The sequence below is a fragment of the Heteronotia binoei genome, chromosome 9 (assembly GCF_032191835.1).
Source record: "Heteronotia binoei isolate CCM8104 ecotype False Entrance Well chromosome 9, APGP_CSIRO_Hbin_v1, whole genome shotgun sequence".
NCBI classification, from domain to species: Eukaryota; Metazoa; Chordata; class Lepidosauria; order Squamata; family Gekkonidae; genus Heteronotia; species Heteronotia binoei.
Window position 1 is genome coordinate 26,890,921 of NC_083231.1, and position 18,101 is coordinate 26,909,021.

General features: G+C 46.6%; 1 protein-coding gene across 8 annotated transcripts in view; it reads left to right on the top strand.

Annotated features, from left to right (window-relative positions):
- APBB2 (amyloid beta precursor protein binding family B member 2) overlaps positions 1-18,101 on the top strand; it is a 157,137-nt gene that overhangs the window by 63,121 nt on the left and 75,915 nt on the right. For all 8 annotated transcript variants that reach the window (XM_060246335.1, XM_060246332.1, XM_060246334.1 and 5 more), the window contains 2 exons: positions 55-140; positions 2,098-2,158. In XM_060246335.1, coding sequence (XP_060102318.1) covers positions 55-140; positions 2,098-2,158 — 147 coding nt within the window. The remainder of the gene's footprint in view (positions 1-54; positions 141-2,097; positions 2,159-18,101) is intronic.

Below are 18,101 nucleotides of genomic sequence, written 5' to 3' on the forward strand. Positions count from 1 at the left end.
ACTTCATTTGGGTTAAATAACTAACATCCTCTTGAAAATGCTCTTTTCATTTAGGATCTTCATGCGGCCACAGTGAACCCAGATCCAAGCTTAAAGGAGTTTGAAGGAGCAACTTTGCGCTATGCCTCTTTGAAGCTCAGGTATGCTTTTTTTAAAAAAAAAATCTGTTGTATCCGTACCTCTCAGTCCTTAACAGGTGTGGAATTCTAGCAGGAGCTCCTTTGCATATTAGGCCACATTCCTCTGATGTAGCCAGTCCTTCAAGAGCTCACAAAAAGAGCCTTGGAAGCTCTTGGAGGATTGGCTACCTCAGGGGTGTGTGGCCTAATATGCAAAGGATTTCCTGCTAGAATTCCACCCCTGGTCCTTAATATAGTTACTTGTTAATATGTCCCATTATGGATCTTGGTAGAATTTACTTTCAGATCAGTGTGTTCAGGATGGCAATCTTAGCTATAATGAACAAAATCTTTCCTGTAAGTAGACCCGCTCCATAGGTTGTCAAAAGAGCCTTTGTGTTGTCTTTCCCACCCCCCACCCAAGTCACAGCTGACTTACGACAACCCCATGGGGTTGTCAAGGCAAGAGATGTTCAGAGGTAAGAAGAAGGAAGGTATTGGATTTATATCCCGTCCTCCGCTCCGAATCTTAGCGTCTCAGAGCGGCTCACAGTCTTCTTTAACTTCCTCCCCCACAACAGACACCCTGTGAGGTGGGTGGGGCTGAAAGGACTCACACAGGACAACCTCTGCCAGAGCTATGGCTGACCCAAGGCCATTCCAGCAGGTGCAAGTGGAGTAGTGGGGAATCAAGCCCGGTCCTCCCAGATAAGAGTCTGCACACTTAACCACTACACCAAACTGGCTCTCAAACTGGGTGATTTGCCATTGCCTGCCTCTGCTTCACCACCTTAGTATTCCTTGGTGGTCTCCCTTCCAAATACTGACCAGAGCTGACCCTGCTTTGCTTCCAAGATCTGACGAAATTGGGCTACCCTGGGCTATCCAGGTTTGAACAAAACCATCTTTTTGTGCAGGAAGGCTGACAGGAAAAGGTGAATTGTTTTTATACTTTCAATAAAGATCTTTGTGTGAATTGCAGTGATTTGTTAGTGATTTTTGTATGGATATAGAATTTATTTATATCTCATTACATTTTTATCCTGCCTTTCCTTAAAGGTGCTCTGGGCAGTGTACATGGTTCTCCTCTCCTCGGTTTTACCATCAGAGTAGCCCTGTATGATAGGTTTGGTGAGCTTCATGAATTTGGACTCCCCGTTCCTAGTCCAATATTAAATCCACCTACACTACAGTAGGTCTCAATAGAGAGGAGGGATCTTGTATAGATTGGTCAAGAGAGACTGAAGAGGAGGTAGTGGAAAAGAACTTCCTAGGAAATACTGAGGTAAAAAATGGTGAATTTTGGAAGGGTATTATTCTGGAAAAAACCCATAGATATGTAGCTTGGCTTATTTACAAGAACCGTCTGCACAGAGAACTCTGTTTGGACAAACCATTTCCTCTCTCACTCCTTGGGTACACTGGTCATCTTCTGCCCAGATACCCTTCAAATGTTTGAGCCAATGATGTTTTAGTGTAGATGTGGACAGGGCTGGATAAACAATTAGGCCAAGTAGGCACTGGCCTATGGACCCCCATGCCTTTAGGGGCCCCGGGCCCGCTGCCCCCCCCCCCCGGTTTCTCCCCTGCTTGCAGCCCTCCCAACCTGCACGTGCAGCTAGCAACTGAGCTGCTCTTTGACTTGCCTGGCATGGCTGCTGCTGGCAACATCGCCAACTTTGCCTCTCTCTGCCTCTCCCCCACAGCTTTGTCAAGGGGACTTTTGAGAAGGTGCCTGCAGGCTTCAGCGGGGGCCATGGGTGGCAGGGAAGGTGCTCTGACTCTGAGATAATTTGCAAGGGGGCCCCCAAGATTTCGACTGCCTAGGGGCCTTCACAGGGTTTAATCCGGCACTGGATGTGGATACCACTAAACATCATAGGTGCAGAAGACTCTTTGTTTTAAAAGCGTTATGTAAATGTATTTCATCTTTTTAATACTTGACACTGAGCCTGATTTTAGTCTTGTTTCCTAATAGAAATGCCCCACAGTGTGATGAAGATGATTCCTCTAGCATCAACAGTGATCCAGAAGCCAAGGTCAGTAAGCAAATTATTTTTGAGAAACACCACTCTGCGAAGAATGTATGCAGTGTGTACTAAACTTAATAACGTAATTAAAAACAAAATGTATGCAGTTATCACAGTTGAAACAACTAGCATTAACCACGGATGGCATCTTAGATGTATTGAAATGAACCAGTTTCAGCAAGGGACATATTTGTCTGTAGACCTTTGAGATAAGATTGATTTCTAGTTAAAAGGAAGACGTTGGTTGTGAATCTAGAAATCACAGCAACAGTATGACCCATAACAAATCAAAATATGAAGAGTAAGGAATAATCCCATACACATTATTGTAGGTGGGGACCCAGAGAATCTCATGTACACGCAGAAGCTGCTTTCAACCAGGAGGGTTCTGATTTTCCCTTTCCACGCACATGCTCTGTAGCTCTGCTGTGAGATTATCAAACTTTGCAAAGCAAGCTGTGATACAGAAGGAAGCAAGAGAGTGGGAGAAAGAAGCAGATGACAACCAGTTGCTCAGGGGCCTGATAGGAGCCCTTCTGATTTGGTCCCCAGGCTTGCATGTTTGACACCCCTGCTCTAGCTGCTTTTGGTACAACCCTTGCACACCTCAGGAAATAACTGGAACTGAAGTGTTTCATAAGGCAAGGACTCTAGGAGCCCTGTAATCCATAACCCGCTAGGTGTAGATCAGTGATATTCATATAAGTATAACTGCTGGGGAGGCTTTGCCATCCAGGCTTAGCTTTTCTACCAATTCATCCTCACTCCTTGACTGCTGATACCTTTAAAAGGAACGACCGTGTGAGGGTGCTACATTCTGCCAGGGGTGGCTTTCTTTGTTATTTGTTCATATGCGTTAGCTGCCTCGAGTGTTCCTTTGAACAGAAAGGCGGGATATAAATACATTAAACAGGTAAATAAAATACCAGAGATACAAACTTTATAAAGGACAGCAGCTGGTAAACTCCGAGTTAGCGTGTCCTCACCGCTGATTGTGTGGTGGAGACCCCAGACTGCCTAGTGATCAGTATAATGAGATCGGTGGCACTGCCCACCCCATGAGGCAGCAGCCACCAGCTCTTAAGAGATGGCAGAAATGGACTTGCTTTCCGTGAAACTAAGAGAAGGAAATATACAAGACAGTAAGAAGACTTCTCAGCCACTGTATGATTGGTTGGATGTAATATGAGTTTGGAATCTGAGGAAATTAAGTGGCAGCATATCTGTGTATAAGGATATAGGATAAGGAGTTAGCACCACACACTGTACTAAATTAGGTGCAATTATAAGAAATGTGTATTTGCAAGCCAAAAGAAAGAGTCATAAAGCGATAGAAGGATATAAGAGGCAAAATGGAAGATATAAACTGCAAATGATACTCAGATTATGAATTAATAGAATTAGAGATTTTGTAATAAGAAAGAAAATGTAAACAAAAGAGACGTTTGCTCTCCCCTTCCAACCCTGATTTCCCTATATGCCCCGGTACTATTCTTTCCTTCCCCTTTTTGTTTATTTGAAGCTTAATGAAACTTTTAATTCAAAAAAAGAGACAGCAGCCACTTATGACTTCAAGCTGCCAGGTGGTTCGAGGGGGAGGGAGGCCCAGCCACAGAGCCGCATGTTTGATGGCAGGAGGAATTGCCAAAGAGCACCTTCCATGGGCAACATGGAGGGGTGCAAATACGATGGTAGCGCTGACTGCCAGCAAGCCCCAGCAGAGGATCATCTGCACCCCTCACAAATGCACGTGCAAATCCCCACAGTCATGCAGGACAGAATCCTTGGAGCTGCAGGCCAAGCAAAGAGCCATGCGACCTTGCCTTGAAACCCCAAACCTAACCCTCAGGTGACGTTGGCATGTGCCAGATTTTTAGCAGCAGCTTACAGAATTCATAAACAGTATGTAAAGGTGTGATACGGACTGTGAAGGTAAAGGTTGTGCAAGCACCAGTCGTTTCTGACTCTGGGGTGATTTCGCACCATGATGTTTTCACGGCAGACTTTTTAAAGGGATGGTTTGCCATTGCCTTCCCCAGTCATCTACACTTTCCCCCCAGCAAGCTGGGTACTCATTTTACCAACCTCGGAAGGCTGAGTCAACCTTGAGTCGGCTTCCTGAACCCAGCTTCCGCCGGGATCGAGCTCAGGTAGTGAGCAGAGAGCTTGGACTGCAGTACTGCAGCTTTACCACTCTGCCACGGAGCTCTGATATGGACTGTTGGGTATTGTAAATGTTTCATCCTTAATCTGCTCATGCATCGGTATTCACATTTTTAAATATTATTTGGTTGTGTTTTGTTATTTGGTCTCCAACATGGACTGTTTTGTGCTGGCTACGAACTGTAATAAAATTACTGTACTGAACCCCAAGCCAGGATGAATGCGGCTGCAGCAGCCCCCAACTTAGCTTACCGGTGAGGCTGCTGCTGAAGTGAAGGGGTTCCAGCTTGACTGCTGCAGATGAGGTTGGTCTGCCATGTTGAAGCCAGGATCAGAGTGGAACTCTCAGCCCCACCTGCTTCACAGAGTGTCCATTTTGGGGAGAGGATGGGAAGGCGATTGTAAGTCGCTCTGAGACGCCGAGTGAAGGGCGGAGTATAAATCTTAATTTCCTCCTCCTCCCCTTTTCTTCCCGCTCACATCCCTGCCCAATGCCCTGTTTCCTCCCTCACACCAGTTGCTCTTGGGCAGGATAAGAGCCCTGCTTCCAGCTCGCGGCCTGTGGGCTGCATGTTTGACACCCTAGTCCTAAAACAGGGGTCTCCATCCACCGGGCTGTGGACCAGTACCAATCCGTGGCCTGCTAGCAACTGGGTTGCAGAGTGAGGCAGAGCAGCCCCAGACTAAAGAGGCAGCACGGCCTCGCTCCAAGGCTGCCTCCCCTTGCAGGGTTCCCATGCCGCAGCACTGCTGTGACCTTAGCCCACCCCTCATTTATAGACCTTTCTCAGATTTACTTTCAGAGCTGATCGGTGGGGGTCTTTAAATGAGAGAGGGAGGCAGAAACAGCCCCAGTCTCTCTCCCCCCCCATTTGAAGACCCCATGGGGGGCAGGGATGTGGCGTGGGCATGGGGGGCAGCCTGGGGTGGCAAAACCCCCAGTGTCTCCCCCCCCTCCCCACCAGTCCGTGAAAAAATTGTTTTCCGCAAAACTGGTACCTGGTGCCAAAAAAAATTGGGGGCCACTGTCCTAAAGGAATGGAATTATCTGCAGATGAGACCAACCTCTGAAATCTGAGAAAGAATTTGTAATAGGAACTCACAGGAGACTGTAGAAAAGGAAGGCCCAGTGTGGATGAGGTTACGGAGCACAAGGTATACATCTTTTGCAAATGGATGTGGCTGCCACCTTGTGGACAAGTGTGAGAACTTTACCCAAGACAAAAGGCTTTCTTTTGAAAAGATGCCTGTGCAAGTTTAGAGCAGGAAGATTGAACGTAGTTAATTACAGATGGCCCACATGATTTTACAGTTTGTATTTTAAGCTGTTCCTTTGCTCCCATTTCCACATTTTTGATCAAAGGTGGAAAAACAGAGGTTTAAGGTCAGCGCAGACACCACCACAAATAACGTGCACTGTCCATTTATGTTAGTCATTCTGTAGTACTTTTCAGTAGGCCAAGTTCTTTGCACTTTTTAAAGATCCACACAGTAACTCCTTTTCAAGACTAGTTGTGCTGCGAGAGAGTACTGGAGAGCTTCCCACCATGGCAGAGATACTTGATCCCGGTTCTTTGCTTACTCCTCTTTCCATTCTTCCTCAAAGTAGCACTGATATCATTGCCTGGTGGATTTATTTCTGGCTATTAGCGTTTCTTTGCCTTCCGCTTTTTAATCTTGCTGTCTTTGTCTGAAGCAGCTGCAATAGCTACTTTAAAGAGTTGTTAACGACTGTGGTGGATCGTGAATATTTTTATTTTTTACATGCATTTTGGATTATTTTAATGCATATGTGATTTTTGTGGTTAGCTGCCTACTTATTGCTGCCTTGGGGGTCTTTACATATTGCTGCCTTGGAGTTCTTGACTGGCATTGCACACAATGAGAGAGAGAACACACCCTGTCTGTGCTTGGCCCTTTCATGCTTTCCTCCCAGGTCCCACCCCTCTCTGGGCCAGTTTTCCCTCCAAAACCTTGCTACCCAATCAGGGGACAGAGGGGATCCTGGGAAATGTAGGGCCTCCTAGGCAGGCTTCTGGAGCCTGTAGGCCTCACTAGGCCCAGGATCATGACACCGTCTACGGCTGTGCTCATTCATATGAGGGATACTGTAGACTTCTCGCAATGCCTGTTTTTTGGCTTGAGTTGAACATCTTGGCAGTCCTCTGTCTAAGTATATACTGGGCAGTTTCTGCTAGGGCTTTACCCAGTGTGGACTGAATTAAACTCTCTAATATACAAGGACCACGTTAATTCGTTGACTTCCTAAACTCTGGATTTAACTCCGAAACTCTAAGGCAAAAATGTGAGAGCCAGAAGCTAAAAAACTGAGCTAGCTCATAACTAACTCAGCTCCAAAAGGAGCAGCATGTTTAATGGTTTTGCATCAGCTCAGTGGGATCATTTGGCATGGAGGCTGTGGCAGGGTGGTCCACAGCCGATGCTCACTTCCACCCAAGCGGCAGATTTTTAAGGGGTGTCTAAGCTACAAAATATACACATTATGGTGATGGTGCATTCCATGCTATTCCAGTGCATGAGATTGGAGCCCTAGAAACGTAACACCTGAAAAGGCCTTTAGTGCAAAATCAGAGTACAAAAGGCACATTTTTGCAAAAGGATGGATCTTTTTAGATTGCTTCAGCTGTTCTCTTCATATAGCGGATGTGCAAACGTATTGCCCTTAAATGGATTGAACTCTCCTATTCCTTTCTCTCCAGCCTAATCTCACATGCCCACCTGCCTTAGAGGCTTGCTGCTTCAGCGGTGTTCATGCATTTATGCCAGTGGAGGCAGTCCTTGTGGATGATTTGCAACATTGGTTCCATTATAAGCAAAAAGGCTGGGGGGAAGGAGGGGTGGGGGAAGAGACAAAATCCAAAAAGCCACCTTTGTCAGATTCCATTTCAGGAGTGTTATGAGCTCAACTAGCTTCTACATGGGCTGCCGGAGTTAATGCATCTCAAATCTGTGTCTTGGACCAACTCCACATCGGCAAATGGCGTTTTACACAATGCTGTTACTGTGTGTTTTCTGGCTGAACGGAACACGGCCATAGATATCTCGGCTCCTGAGGTAAAATAAACTTTGGCAATTTCCGGACCACACAGATGGATCACTTAGCCTCTGTAGAGGCTGCCAGTATAACATCAGACACACGCAAGCGTCTTTGAAACAGCACAGAGTGTTTTGGCCCAAGAATTGATTTAACAGAAATGAAAACGTGCAAATTAGTGGAAAGTTTCCTTCCTTTGAATCAAGCCTTTAGCATCCAAGGCTTCTAAATGCTCTGAGACCAATGCTCCCTCTGAGCTGTGGAGTCTTGTGAACAAAAATTCTACTTCTTGAGCTACTGGCATTAACGTTGTGAGCTACTGCATAAATTAGTTTGCTCTAAGGCAGGGGTGTTAAACATGCAGTTTGGGGGCCAAATCAGGCCCTCCAAGGGCTCCTATTAGGCCCCCAAGCAACTGGCTGTCATCTGCTTTCTTCTCCCTCTCTCTTGCTTTATTCTGTGTCACAGCTTGCTTTGCAAGGCTTGCTTAATCACATGGGGGCCACAGAGCAATGCCTCTGTTTTTCCCATTGGTTGAGGCTCCGCCCTTGGGGAGGGAGTGGGGGGGAGAGGGAAAATTTTCTTTGCCAGGCTCTGTCAATCACACAGCAGAGCTACTGAGCCAAGCCTCTCTTCCTTCTATTGGCTGAGGCTTCTCCCCCCATCCCCTGGGGAAGGAAGGAAAGAGCCAGACCTTCCTTTGCCCAGTTCCCTCGATCCCATGGGAGAAATACAAAGTAAGCATCTTTAAGACCAATGAGTGGTAACATTTTAAGCATGTTTTAATATATATTTGTGTCTGTCTGTGTTTTTTTTATAAAATTTATATCTCTGTTACCTAATCTTAAATAGGTACACATATGGCCCAGCCCAACCTGACATGGCCTGGCCCAACAAAGTCTCGTTTATGTCAGCTCCGGCCCCCATAACAAATAAGTTCGACACCCCTGATCTAGGGCTGTCCTTCCTGAGCTAAGGCAAAAATGTGAAAGCCAGAAGCTAAAAAACTGTGAGCTAGCTCCTAACTAACTCAGTTTAGAGCAGGGGTGTCAAACTCATTTCTTATGAGGGATGGATTTGGCATAAATGAGATCTTATGTGTGTCATAAAATGCAATGCCAGGTCGCATAGATATAAACTTTATAAAGGGCACAGACAAACACAATGAGATATTTTTAAAAACTTAAAGTATGCTTAAAAATTAGCACTCTTGCAATATTTTGTTTATTTAACATTCTCTGACAACTAACGCCTCTCGCTCTGAATTATTGCATCAACTCTGGAGACAATGTCTATGCTGTAGCAGTCTTAAGTTTGCTGTTCAGGTGTGTGTCTGCTACTTTTGATTTAATTACATTAACTGCAGAAATCTCATGGTCAATGCTTTGAGCCTAAGAAGACCCAGGGGAAAACGTGAAATGGCTAGGCATTGTGAGTGTTTGTACATAATTTGCTTTATATGCTGGGCAGCCAATGGAGAAAATAGAGGCTTTTCTCTGTAGCTCCTATGTCGTTGAGCAAGCCTGGCAAAGCAAGCTGTGATGCAGAAGGAAACAAGAGAGAGAGAAGCAGATGACAGTGTGGTGCTTGCGGGCCTGACAAGAGCCCTCCGGGGGCCTGATCCGGCCCTTGGTGTGCATGTTGGACACTTCTGGCTTAGTTTGGTAGGGCTGCATCATAGTTTTCGAAAGGACAAGTGGGGGCCCAGAGGACAGGGAGAAAAACTTGTTCCCCTCCCCACTTGCCTGCTGAACCCAGGCATGGCTCCCTGGGCAGCCGGAGTAGCTCCCAGACTCCACTGCTGCAGGGCCTGGAGCGGTTCCCAAATTCTGCTGTGGCTAGGCCTGGAACAGATCCCTGAGTCCTCCTGCCTACAGAGTTGAGTAGATGATCTGTGTGATGTACTATCACAGGAGCTGGGTACCGCTTTCCGCCTTGCCTCAATTTGGACTTGGCTGGGCATCGCCCTCTGCCTAGCTTTGTGTGGGGCTCAGCTCAGCTGGGCACCATCATCTTCCTTGCCTTGTCTTGTGCAAGGGCTGGCTGGGCGCTGATGTCTACCTTGCCATATCTTGTGTGGTCCTCGGTGGGACACTTCTGTCTCTCTCGCCTTGTCTTGCGTGGGACTTGGTTGAGCGCTGCTGTCTGCCTCACTTTTCTCACGTGGGGTTTGGCCCAGCCGGGTTCTTTCTACCTCACCTTGTTTTGCACAGGGCTCAGCCATGCCAGGCGCTGTCTGCCTCTCCTCCTGCGTGGGGCTGACCCTAGACTGTCTGGCACCCTAGGCAAGGCTAACTTCTGGCACACACACCCTGCACTGATAACATCACCAAGTCACATGGGGGCGCCCATTTCGGTGCCCCCAGAAGGCTGGCGTCCTAGGCAGTGGCCTAGTTTGCCTAGTGGCAGGGCCAGCCCGGTGTCTGGCTCACCTCTTCTCGCACAGAGCTTGGCTGGGTGTCTCTGTCTGCCTCGCCTCTTCTCATGCGCAGCCATCTCACCCCTTGCATGGGTCTGCTGCAGGCCAGGCTCTGTCTGTCTTGCCTCACCTCAGGCTGGCAAGGTGCCACTTCTCCTGTCTTGCACATGGCTTGGTCAGATTCAGCCTTATCAGCACAAGCACTTTAACCCGTCCCGCAGGAGCTGGGGGGGGTGGGGTGGCGAAGTTACTGAAGTCTGAAATAAGCTACTGATGTCTGAAATTTACATGCTTACATGGGACTGAATGGACTGGGACTTTGGTTGTTATAATTTATATTATAATTTTGTCCAGCGCAGTGATGCTCTGTAATCTTGATGCTTGGGGGGGCACAGTGGGAGGGCTTCTAGCCCCACTGGTGGACCGCCTGATGGCATAAGGGTTTTTTGGCCACTGTGTGACAGAGTGTTGGACTGGATGGGCCATTGGCCTGATCCAACATGGCTTCTCTTATGTTCTTATGTTTGACTGCTTATAATTTACGGTGATGATAATGAAATATATGTAGTCTTGAGATAGAAAATTTATTCTTTAGGTTGTTTCACTTTCAAGAGAGTTTTGGAACTAGGTTTAACAGTAGCAACTTCTAGCGTTTGGGACTTCATTAATCTTCCACAGTTTTTTCGGTTTGTCCTTGTTTTTTCCTGTGGTTCTCTAGGGTGATATACCCAACAGGAAGCTGGGAATCCTAGTTCCCCTTGAAGAAATTACTGTTTTGGAGGGTGAAGTGTATGGCATTATACACAGGGGTCATTTCAGAGAGATGCCAGAGCTCATTAGCACAACTCATTTGCATATGCTGCACACCCCTGACATCACCGGAAGGTGGACTAAATTATATCAGCTCAGCATCTACCTTAAAATGCTTCTTGAATTATAATTGTCATAATATCGCCTTACTCCCATCATACTTTTTAAATTACTTTCTCCTATGTGGCCCCAGTGGCATGAGGAAGATTTCCATCTGTCTTTTTATGCTTTGGTTATTTCCCCTTTTTCCTGTGAGGAAAAATATTAGAAAGTCTGTGAAATCTTAGTTCAGCAAAATTCTATCAGGGGGTTTGAACAATGGAGCCCAGAAGCAAGTATTTAAGGGTGGGGGGGGGGGTAAGAAAGAAAGAGCACAATAAAATTTAGAGATTTCGGAGCTTCTACTGTAATAATAAACTGAACTGAACTGCTCCTGTGAGCTCCTGCCCAAAATGAGGCCTGATTATACACATCCATGGTCTCTTCCCTTCTCAGACCCTCCCCTTCTCAGGCTCTATCCCCAAATCTCTTAGAATTTCCTAGCCTAGACTTGGCAGCCTTCTCTCCTTCCCACCCAACAGCTCACCTAACCTGCCCCTCTGTCTTAAGCTTTTCCTCCCCACCCAGCAGCCTCCACCTAAGAAAACTGTGGCCAGTTGTATGGTGTCAGCCCCTGGTCCAGGCCCAGCTGCATGGCAGAAAGCCCTCAAGGATTTGTGGGGCGGCCCCTCACTTTCCTCTGTATCCTCCTCCCCAAGCTATTTCCTCCTTCGTTCTCCCAGAAACCCTCAGGGAAGGGGTTCCTCGCTCACTCCTTTTCTCTCTGCCACCTCCACCTCCTCCTGTTGCTGCCGCCATGGACAACAGTTATCCAGGTGTCCTGCGGTTGGATGCCTCAGCCAGCTATTTTATTAACTCTCCAGAGCTGAAACAAAAAGATACAGAGGTGACAGCGACTGCAGCAATGAGGACGGGCCAGAAATGGGCAACACTAAGGAGTTTCAACCAGAGCTGAAGTGGAAATGATTCTGTGTGTGGTTCTTATTTCTGCTGTGAATGCAGGGAGCCATCAGCACAGAAGTCTCCTCAGCACTTTCCTGGTCTCAGAGCACAATGGCTGCTGTTCCCCCCATGACCACTAGAGGGCTTATCTGAGGCTTTTCCAAAATACGTTCCTGACAGATCAGTATTGACAAACTACAGAAACATTTGTTTTAAAAACTCCTACAAATGAGCTGTAGGTATTCCGCTATTCCTCCAACATATATGGGTAACATTTCCAACTATTTTTTAAAAAAATAGTACAGGGTCAGATACCAGTTACAGGGCACTGTATAATTCGTTTCTTTCCGTCTAATGAAGACTGAAACTCTGAGGCATTCACGACCCATAGCAATATCTAAAATAATTAGCTTTAGCTGATTCTGTCCCTGTGCCTTTAGCAAATGAACTCTTTCCTTGATAAGCCTCTTAGCAGCAGGAAAAACTTCTCTGCTTCACTTCTGCAAGTGAGGTGGCTCTTAGGGCCAGTTAAAAATGTCCGACAGAGCCAGGTCTGAACTGTTGTCCAAATTCAGTAGATCTTAAGGAGGTTGTGGTGATGTGTATTGACAAACACTGTAATTAAAAGAGTGAGTTTTGGTGGGGTGGTCCTCCTTCATTTGGGGAGCAGGTTGTGTTTTTTAGGAACTCAAACCGTTATAATGCATGCTAAAATTTGACGGAAAGCCGGAGGAGGTGGATTAGAGCAGGGGTCCCCAACCCCTGGTCCATAGACCGGTACTGGTCTGTGGCCTGTTAGCAACCGAGCCATGAGTTGTATAATTATTTCATTATATGTTACAATGTAGTAATAATAATAAGACGACTTTGGATTTATATCCTGCCCTCCCCTCAAAATCTCAGAGTGGCTCACAATCTCCTTTATCTTCCTCCCCCCACAACAGACATCCTGTGAGGTAGGTGGGGCTGAGAAAGCTTTCCCCAGAAGCTGTCCTTTCAAGGACAACTCCTACAAGAGCTATGGCTGACCCAAGGCCATTCCAGCAGCTGCAAGTGGAAGAGTGGGAAATCAAATCTGGTTCTCCCAGAGAAGAGTCCACACACCAAAATAAAGTGCACCACACCAAAATAAAGTGCACAATGGTATCATCCCAAAACCATTGCCCCCCCCCCCCCCCCGCCCCGGTCCATGGAAAAATTGTCTTCCACAAAACCAGTTCTTGGTGCCAAAAAGGTAGGGGGCCGCTGGATTAGAGAAGAACATAAGAACATAAGAGAAGCCATGTTGGATCAGGCCAACGGCCCATCAAGTCCAACACTCTGTGTCACACAGTGGCAAAAAATTTTATATACACACATGCACTGTGGCTAATAGCCACTGATGGACCTGTGCTCCATATATTTATCTAAACCCTTCTTGAAGGTGGCTATACTTGTGGCCGCCAGAGAGTCAAAGCCTGTGCAGTTCTCTAATCAGATTCAACAGAAGAGTATGGCTAGCAGATCTGACTACTGTTAGAGTTCATAATAAACCGATCCCATTTCAGGATGAGGGTCTTGGGGAGGTACTAACTAAAGAGCTTTGGAGAATGCCTGTTATGAATCCCATATTAATCTTTCTGTTAGCATTATCTTCAGTAGAAATATGAATTATATTGATTTTGGGTACAACAATGGCTGCATTCATAAATCACAAACCACAGTTTGTTTCTGACGAGGATGAAACTAAAGTCCTGCGGCCATAGAATGAAACCTGGCTTAGAATCACAGGCAAGAAACAAACCACGGCTTGTTTGTTGAAATGCCCACATGTGGATGTTGTGTCAAACTGCTGTCAGTCTGAAGGCTTTCTAAACTAGGATGTCTTTATATATTGGCATGGTTTGCTGTGAGAAGGACGTACTGGGTAAGACTACCATGGGTGGCCAAACTGTGGTTCGGAAGCCACATGTGGCTCTTTCACACAGGAACAGAGCAGAGCAGCTCTGATAAGCTGAGACAGCTGGAGAAGTTGCTAAGGATTTCTGCGTTTTGAAAGACTTCATTCTGAGGCTTGGGTGACTGCTGAAAAGGCTGAGTTGTGATAGCTGGGGAACTGCTGTACGTTTGGGTGAGTGGGCTAAAGGTGAAAGTGATTGATTGATTGATTGAGAGTAATTGTTGATGATTGCTTAGGAGTGGTCTGCTCCACCCTCTTTGCATTTTAAGCTGCGCCTTGCCAAAGGTGCGAGCCTTTGGCGCGAGCTGAAGGGCGAGAGCTAAAGGGCTCTTGGCCTGTGGCTCTTTGCCTGGGGGCTTCCTAAGGACCAGGAACCCAGATCCCTGATTTCCTTGTTCTCCCAATAAGGTAAGCTGACCTTCCAGAAGGGGAGCCACGTAAATAACAGCATTTAAAGAGGACTGTATATTTAATATATATATATCATGAAGGTAGAATGCCAGCAGGGGGGTGGGGGCTTTCCAGTGTTTTGCACTGAGTGTCACATGTATGACTATCTGCCCACAGGACAGAAGTCTTGGGTGTGTGCTCGATGCAAGGAGCTCCTGGTCCTCAGGGAACGAGTTCGTACCCTTGAGGCCGAGGTGACTACCCTGGAGAAGCAGAGACGGTCAGTTAGGCAATTGGGGAAGACTCTTGGGGGCGTTTTAGATGAGCCCCACTCTGAATGTGGCAGCCCCGTTGCTGCCAGAGAGCGTGAGGGTCTAGAGGGAACAGGGCACCTTGCTGAGGATAAGGGGAATGCGCCCTCAGAAGGGACCTCTTCTTCGGTTGGTGAGCGGGTATCCTTTCGCGCCAAGGAACCATCCCTGGGCAGGGGGAGAGGGGGGGTCTTGGTAGTTGGTGATTCGATCCTTAGGCAAGTAGACAGCTGGGTGGCGAAACCGCGTATTGACCGTATGGTGACTTGCCTGCCTGGTGCGAAGGTAGCGGACATTACGCGTGTAGTAGATAGGCTGATAGACAGTGCTGGGGAGGAGCCTGTGGTCATGGTGCATGTTGGCACCAACGATGTGGGGAAATGCAGTCGTGAGGTCCTGGAGGAGAAATTTAGGCTGCTAGGTGGGAGACTTAAGGCCAGGACCTCCAAGGTGGCCTTCTCGGAAGTGCTACCTGTTCCACGTGCAGGGCAGGAGAGACAGGCGCAAATTAGAAGTCTCAATGTGTGGATGAGACGATGGTGTAAGGAGGAAGGGTTTAAGTTTGTTAGGCACTGGGATGCTTTCTGGAACAAGCCGGAGCTGTACAAAAGAGACGGTCTCCACTTGTCTCCGGATGGAACCAGGCTGCTGGCGCTTAAAATCAAAAAGGTGGCAGAGCAGTTTTTAAACTAAATCTTGGGGGAAAGCCGACAGGAGATGGAATGTCTCTGGTTCGGGAGGACTCGTCTCAAAGAGATGAAGGGTTGGCTTCTATTTTTCTACCGAGTAACGGATCAGAGTTGTCCACTGTGATGGTGACAAACAGTATGGACTGTCTGCTAGAGTCTCGAGGCGGCAGGAGAGAGGTGGCGGGCCTAGCTTGCTTGGGAAATTATAAATGTTTGTATGCAAATGTTAGAAGTGTCCGAAGTAAAATTGGTGAATTGGAATGTTTAGTGTTGGGAGAAAACATAGACATTGTGGGAATTTCAGAAACTTGGTGGAATGAGGAGAATCAGTGGGACACGGTGATTCCTGGATATAAGTTATATCGGAAGGATAGGGAGGGAAGGGTTGGAGGTGGGGTGGCTCTGTATGTCAGAGAGGATATACGGTCCAGTAAGACTGAGGTCAGAGAATTAGATTCCCTTTTAGAAATGCTTTGGGTTGAAATAGAGGGCCCAAAAGGAAATTTAACTATGGGAGTTTGTTATCGCCCACCAAATCAAAAGAGAGAGGACGATTATAATATGATGGAGGGATTAAAGATAGCGGCTAAACGTAAAAACTGTGTCGTAATAGGTGATTTTAACTACCCGCAGATTGATTGGGTCAATATGTGTTCTGGTCGAGAGAAAGAGATTGAGTTTCTTGATGCTCTCAATGACTGTGCTATGGAGCAGATGGTCTCAGAACCTACCAGGGGTGGGGCGATCCTGGATCTGGTCCTAAGTAATGCCCAAGACTTGGTGAGAGACGTAAAAGTGATTGCGCCGCTTGGGAACAGTGACCATAATGTTATTGATTTCACCGTTTGTATAAATAGGGAGTTGCCCAAAAAGACCGCCACAACCACATTTAACTTTAAAAGGGGTAAATTCTCTGAGATGAGGAGGCATGTGAGGAGGAAACTGAAAGGAAAGGTAAATACGGTCAAAACCCTTGGGGAAGCTTGGAGACTATTTAAAACTATAATCCTAGAAGCTCAGATAAAATACATACCACAAGTTAGGAAAGGCACAAACAGGTATAAGAAGAGGCCAGCATGGTTAACAAACAAAGTAATGGAAGCTGTAAAAGGTAAGAAGGACTCCTTTAAGCGGTGGAAAACCAGTCCAAGTGAGATTAATAAAAGGGAACACAGGCAGTGGCAAATCAAATGCAAGACTGTGATCAGGCAGGCAAAAAGGGACTATGAGGAGCATATTGCAAAAAACATAAAGACCAACAATAAAAATTTCTTCAAATATATTAGAAGTAGGAAACCAGCCAGGGAAGCAGTGGGGCCCTTGGATGACCATGGGGTAAAAGGATTACTGAAGGAGGATGGGGAAATGGCTGAGAAGCTGAATGCATTTTTTGCCTCCGTCTTCACCGTGGAAGATGAGAAGTGTTTGCCCGCCCCAGAACCACTAATATTGGAAGGGGTGTTGAAAGACCTGAGTCAGATTGAGGTGACAAAAGAGGAGGTCCTACAACTAATAGACAAATTAAAAACTAATAAGTCACCGGGACCGGATGGCATACATCCGAGAGTTCTGAAAGAACTCAAAGTTGAACTTGTGGATCTTCTAACAAAAATCTGTAATCTTTCATTGAAATCTGCCTCCGTTCCTGAGGACTGGAAGGTAGCAAATGTCACCCCCATCTTTAAAAAGGGTTCCAGAGGAGATCCGGGAAATTACAGGCCAGTCAGTCTGACTTCAATACCGGGAAAGTTGGTAGAAACCATTATCAAGGACAGAATGAGTAGGCACATTGATGAACACGGGTTATTGAGGAAGACTCAGCATGGGTTCTGCAAGGGAAGATCTTGCCTCACTAACCTGTTACATTTCTTTGAGGGGGTGAACAAACATGTGGACAAAGGAGACCCGATAGATGTTGTTTACCTTGACTTCCAGAAAGCTTTTGATAAAGTTCCTCATCAAAGGCTCCTTAGAAAGCTTGAGAGTCATGGAGTAAAAGGACAGGTCCTCTTGTGGATCAAAAACTGGCTGAGTAATAGGAAGCAGAGAGTGAGTATAAATGGGCAGTCTTCGCAGTGGAGGACGGTAAGCAGTGGGGTGCCGCAGGGCTCGGTACTGGGTCCCATCCTCTTTAACTTGTTCATAAATGATTTAGAGTTGGGAGTGAGCAGTGAAGTGGCCAAATTTGCGGATGACACTAAATTGTTCAGGGTGGTGAGAACCAGAGAGGATTGTGAGGAACTCCAAAGGGATCTGTTGAGGCTGGGTGAGTGGGCGTCAACGTGGCAGATGCGGTTCAATGTGGCCAAGTGCAAAGTAATGCACATTGGGGCCAAGAATCCCAGCTACAAATACAAGTTGATGGGGTGTGAACTGGCAGAGACAGACCAAGAGAGAGATCTTGGGGTCATGGTAGATAATTCACTGAAAATGTCAAGACAGTGTGCGTTTGCAATAAAAAAGGCCAACGCCATCCTGGGAATTATTAGGAAGGGAATTGAAAACAAATCAGCCAGTATCATAATGCCTCTGTATAAATCGATGGTGCGGTCTCATTTGGAGTACTGTGTGCAGTTCTGGTCGCCGCACCTCAAAAAGGATATTATAGCATTGGAGAAAGTTCAGAAAAGGGCAACTAGAATGATTAAAGGGCTGGAACACCTTCCCTATGAAGAAAGGTTGAAACGCTTAGGGCTCTTTAGCTTGGAGAAACGTCGACTGAGGGGTGACATGATAGAAGTTTACAAGATAATGCATGGGATGGAGAAAGTAGAGAAAGAAGTACTTTTCTCCCTTTCTCACAATACAAGAACTCGTGGGCATTCGATGAAATTGCTGAGCAGACAGGTTAAAACGGATAAAAGGAAGTACTTCTTCACCCAAAGGGTGATTAACATGTGGAATTCACTGCCACAGGAGGTGGTGGCGTCCACAAGCATAGCCACCTTCAAGAAGGGGTTAGATAAAAATATGGAGCAGATGTCCATCAGTGGCTATTAGCCACAGTGTGTGTGTGTGTGTATATATATATATATATTTGGCCGCTGTGTGACACAGAATGTTGGACTGGATGGGCCATTGGCCTGATCTAACATGGCTTCTCTTATGTTCTTATGTTCTTATTGTGTGGCTCTCAAAGTGCCCATGACTCCGTTGGCTGCCTTGGAGAAGGTG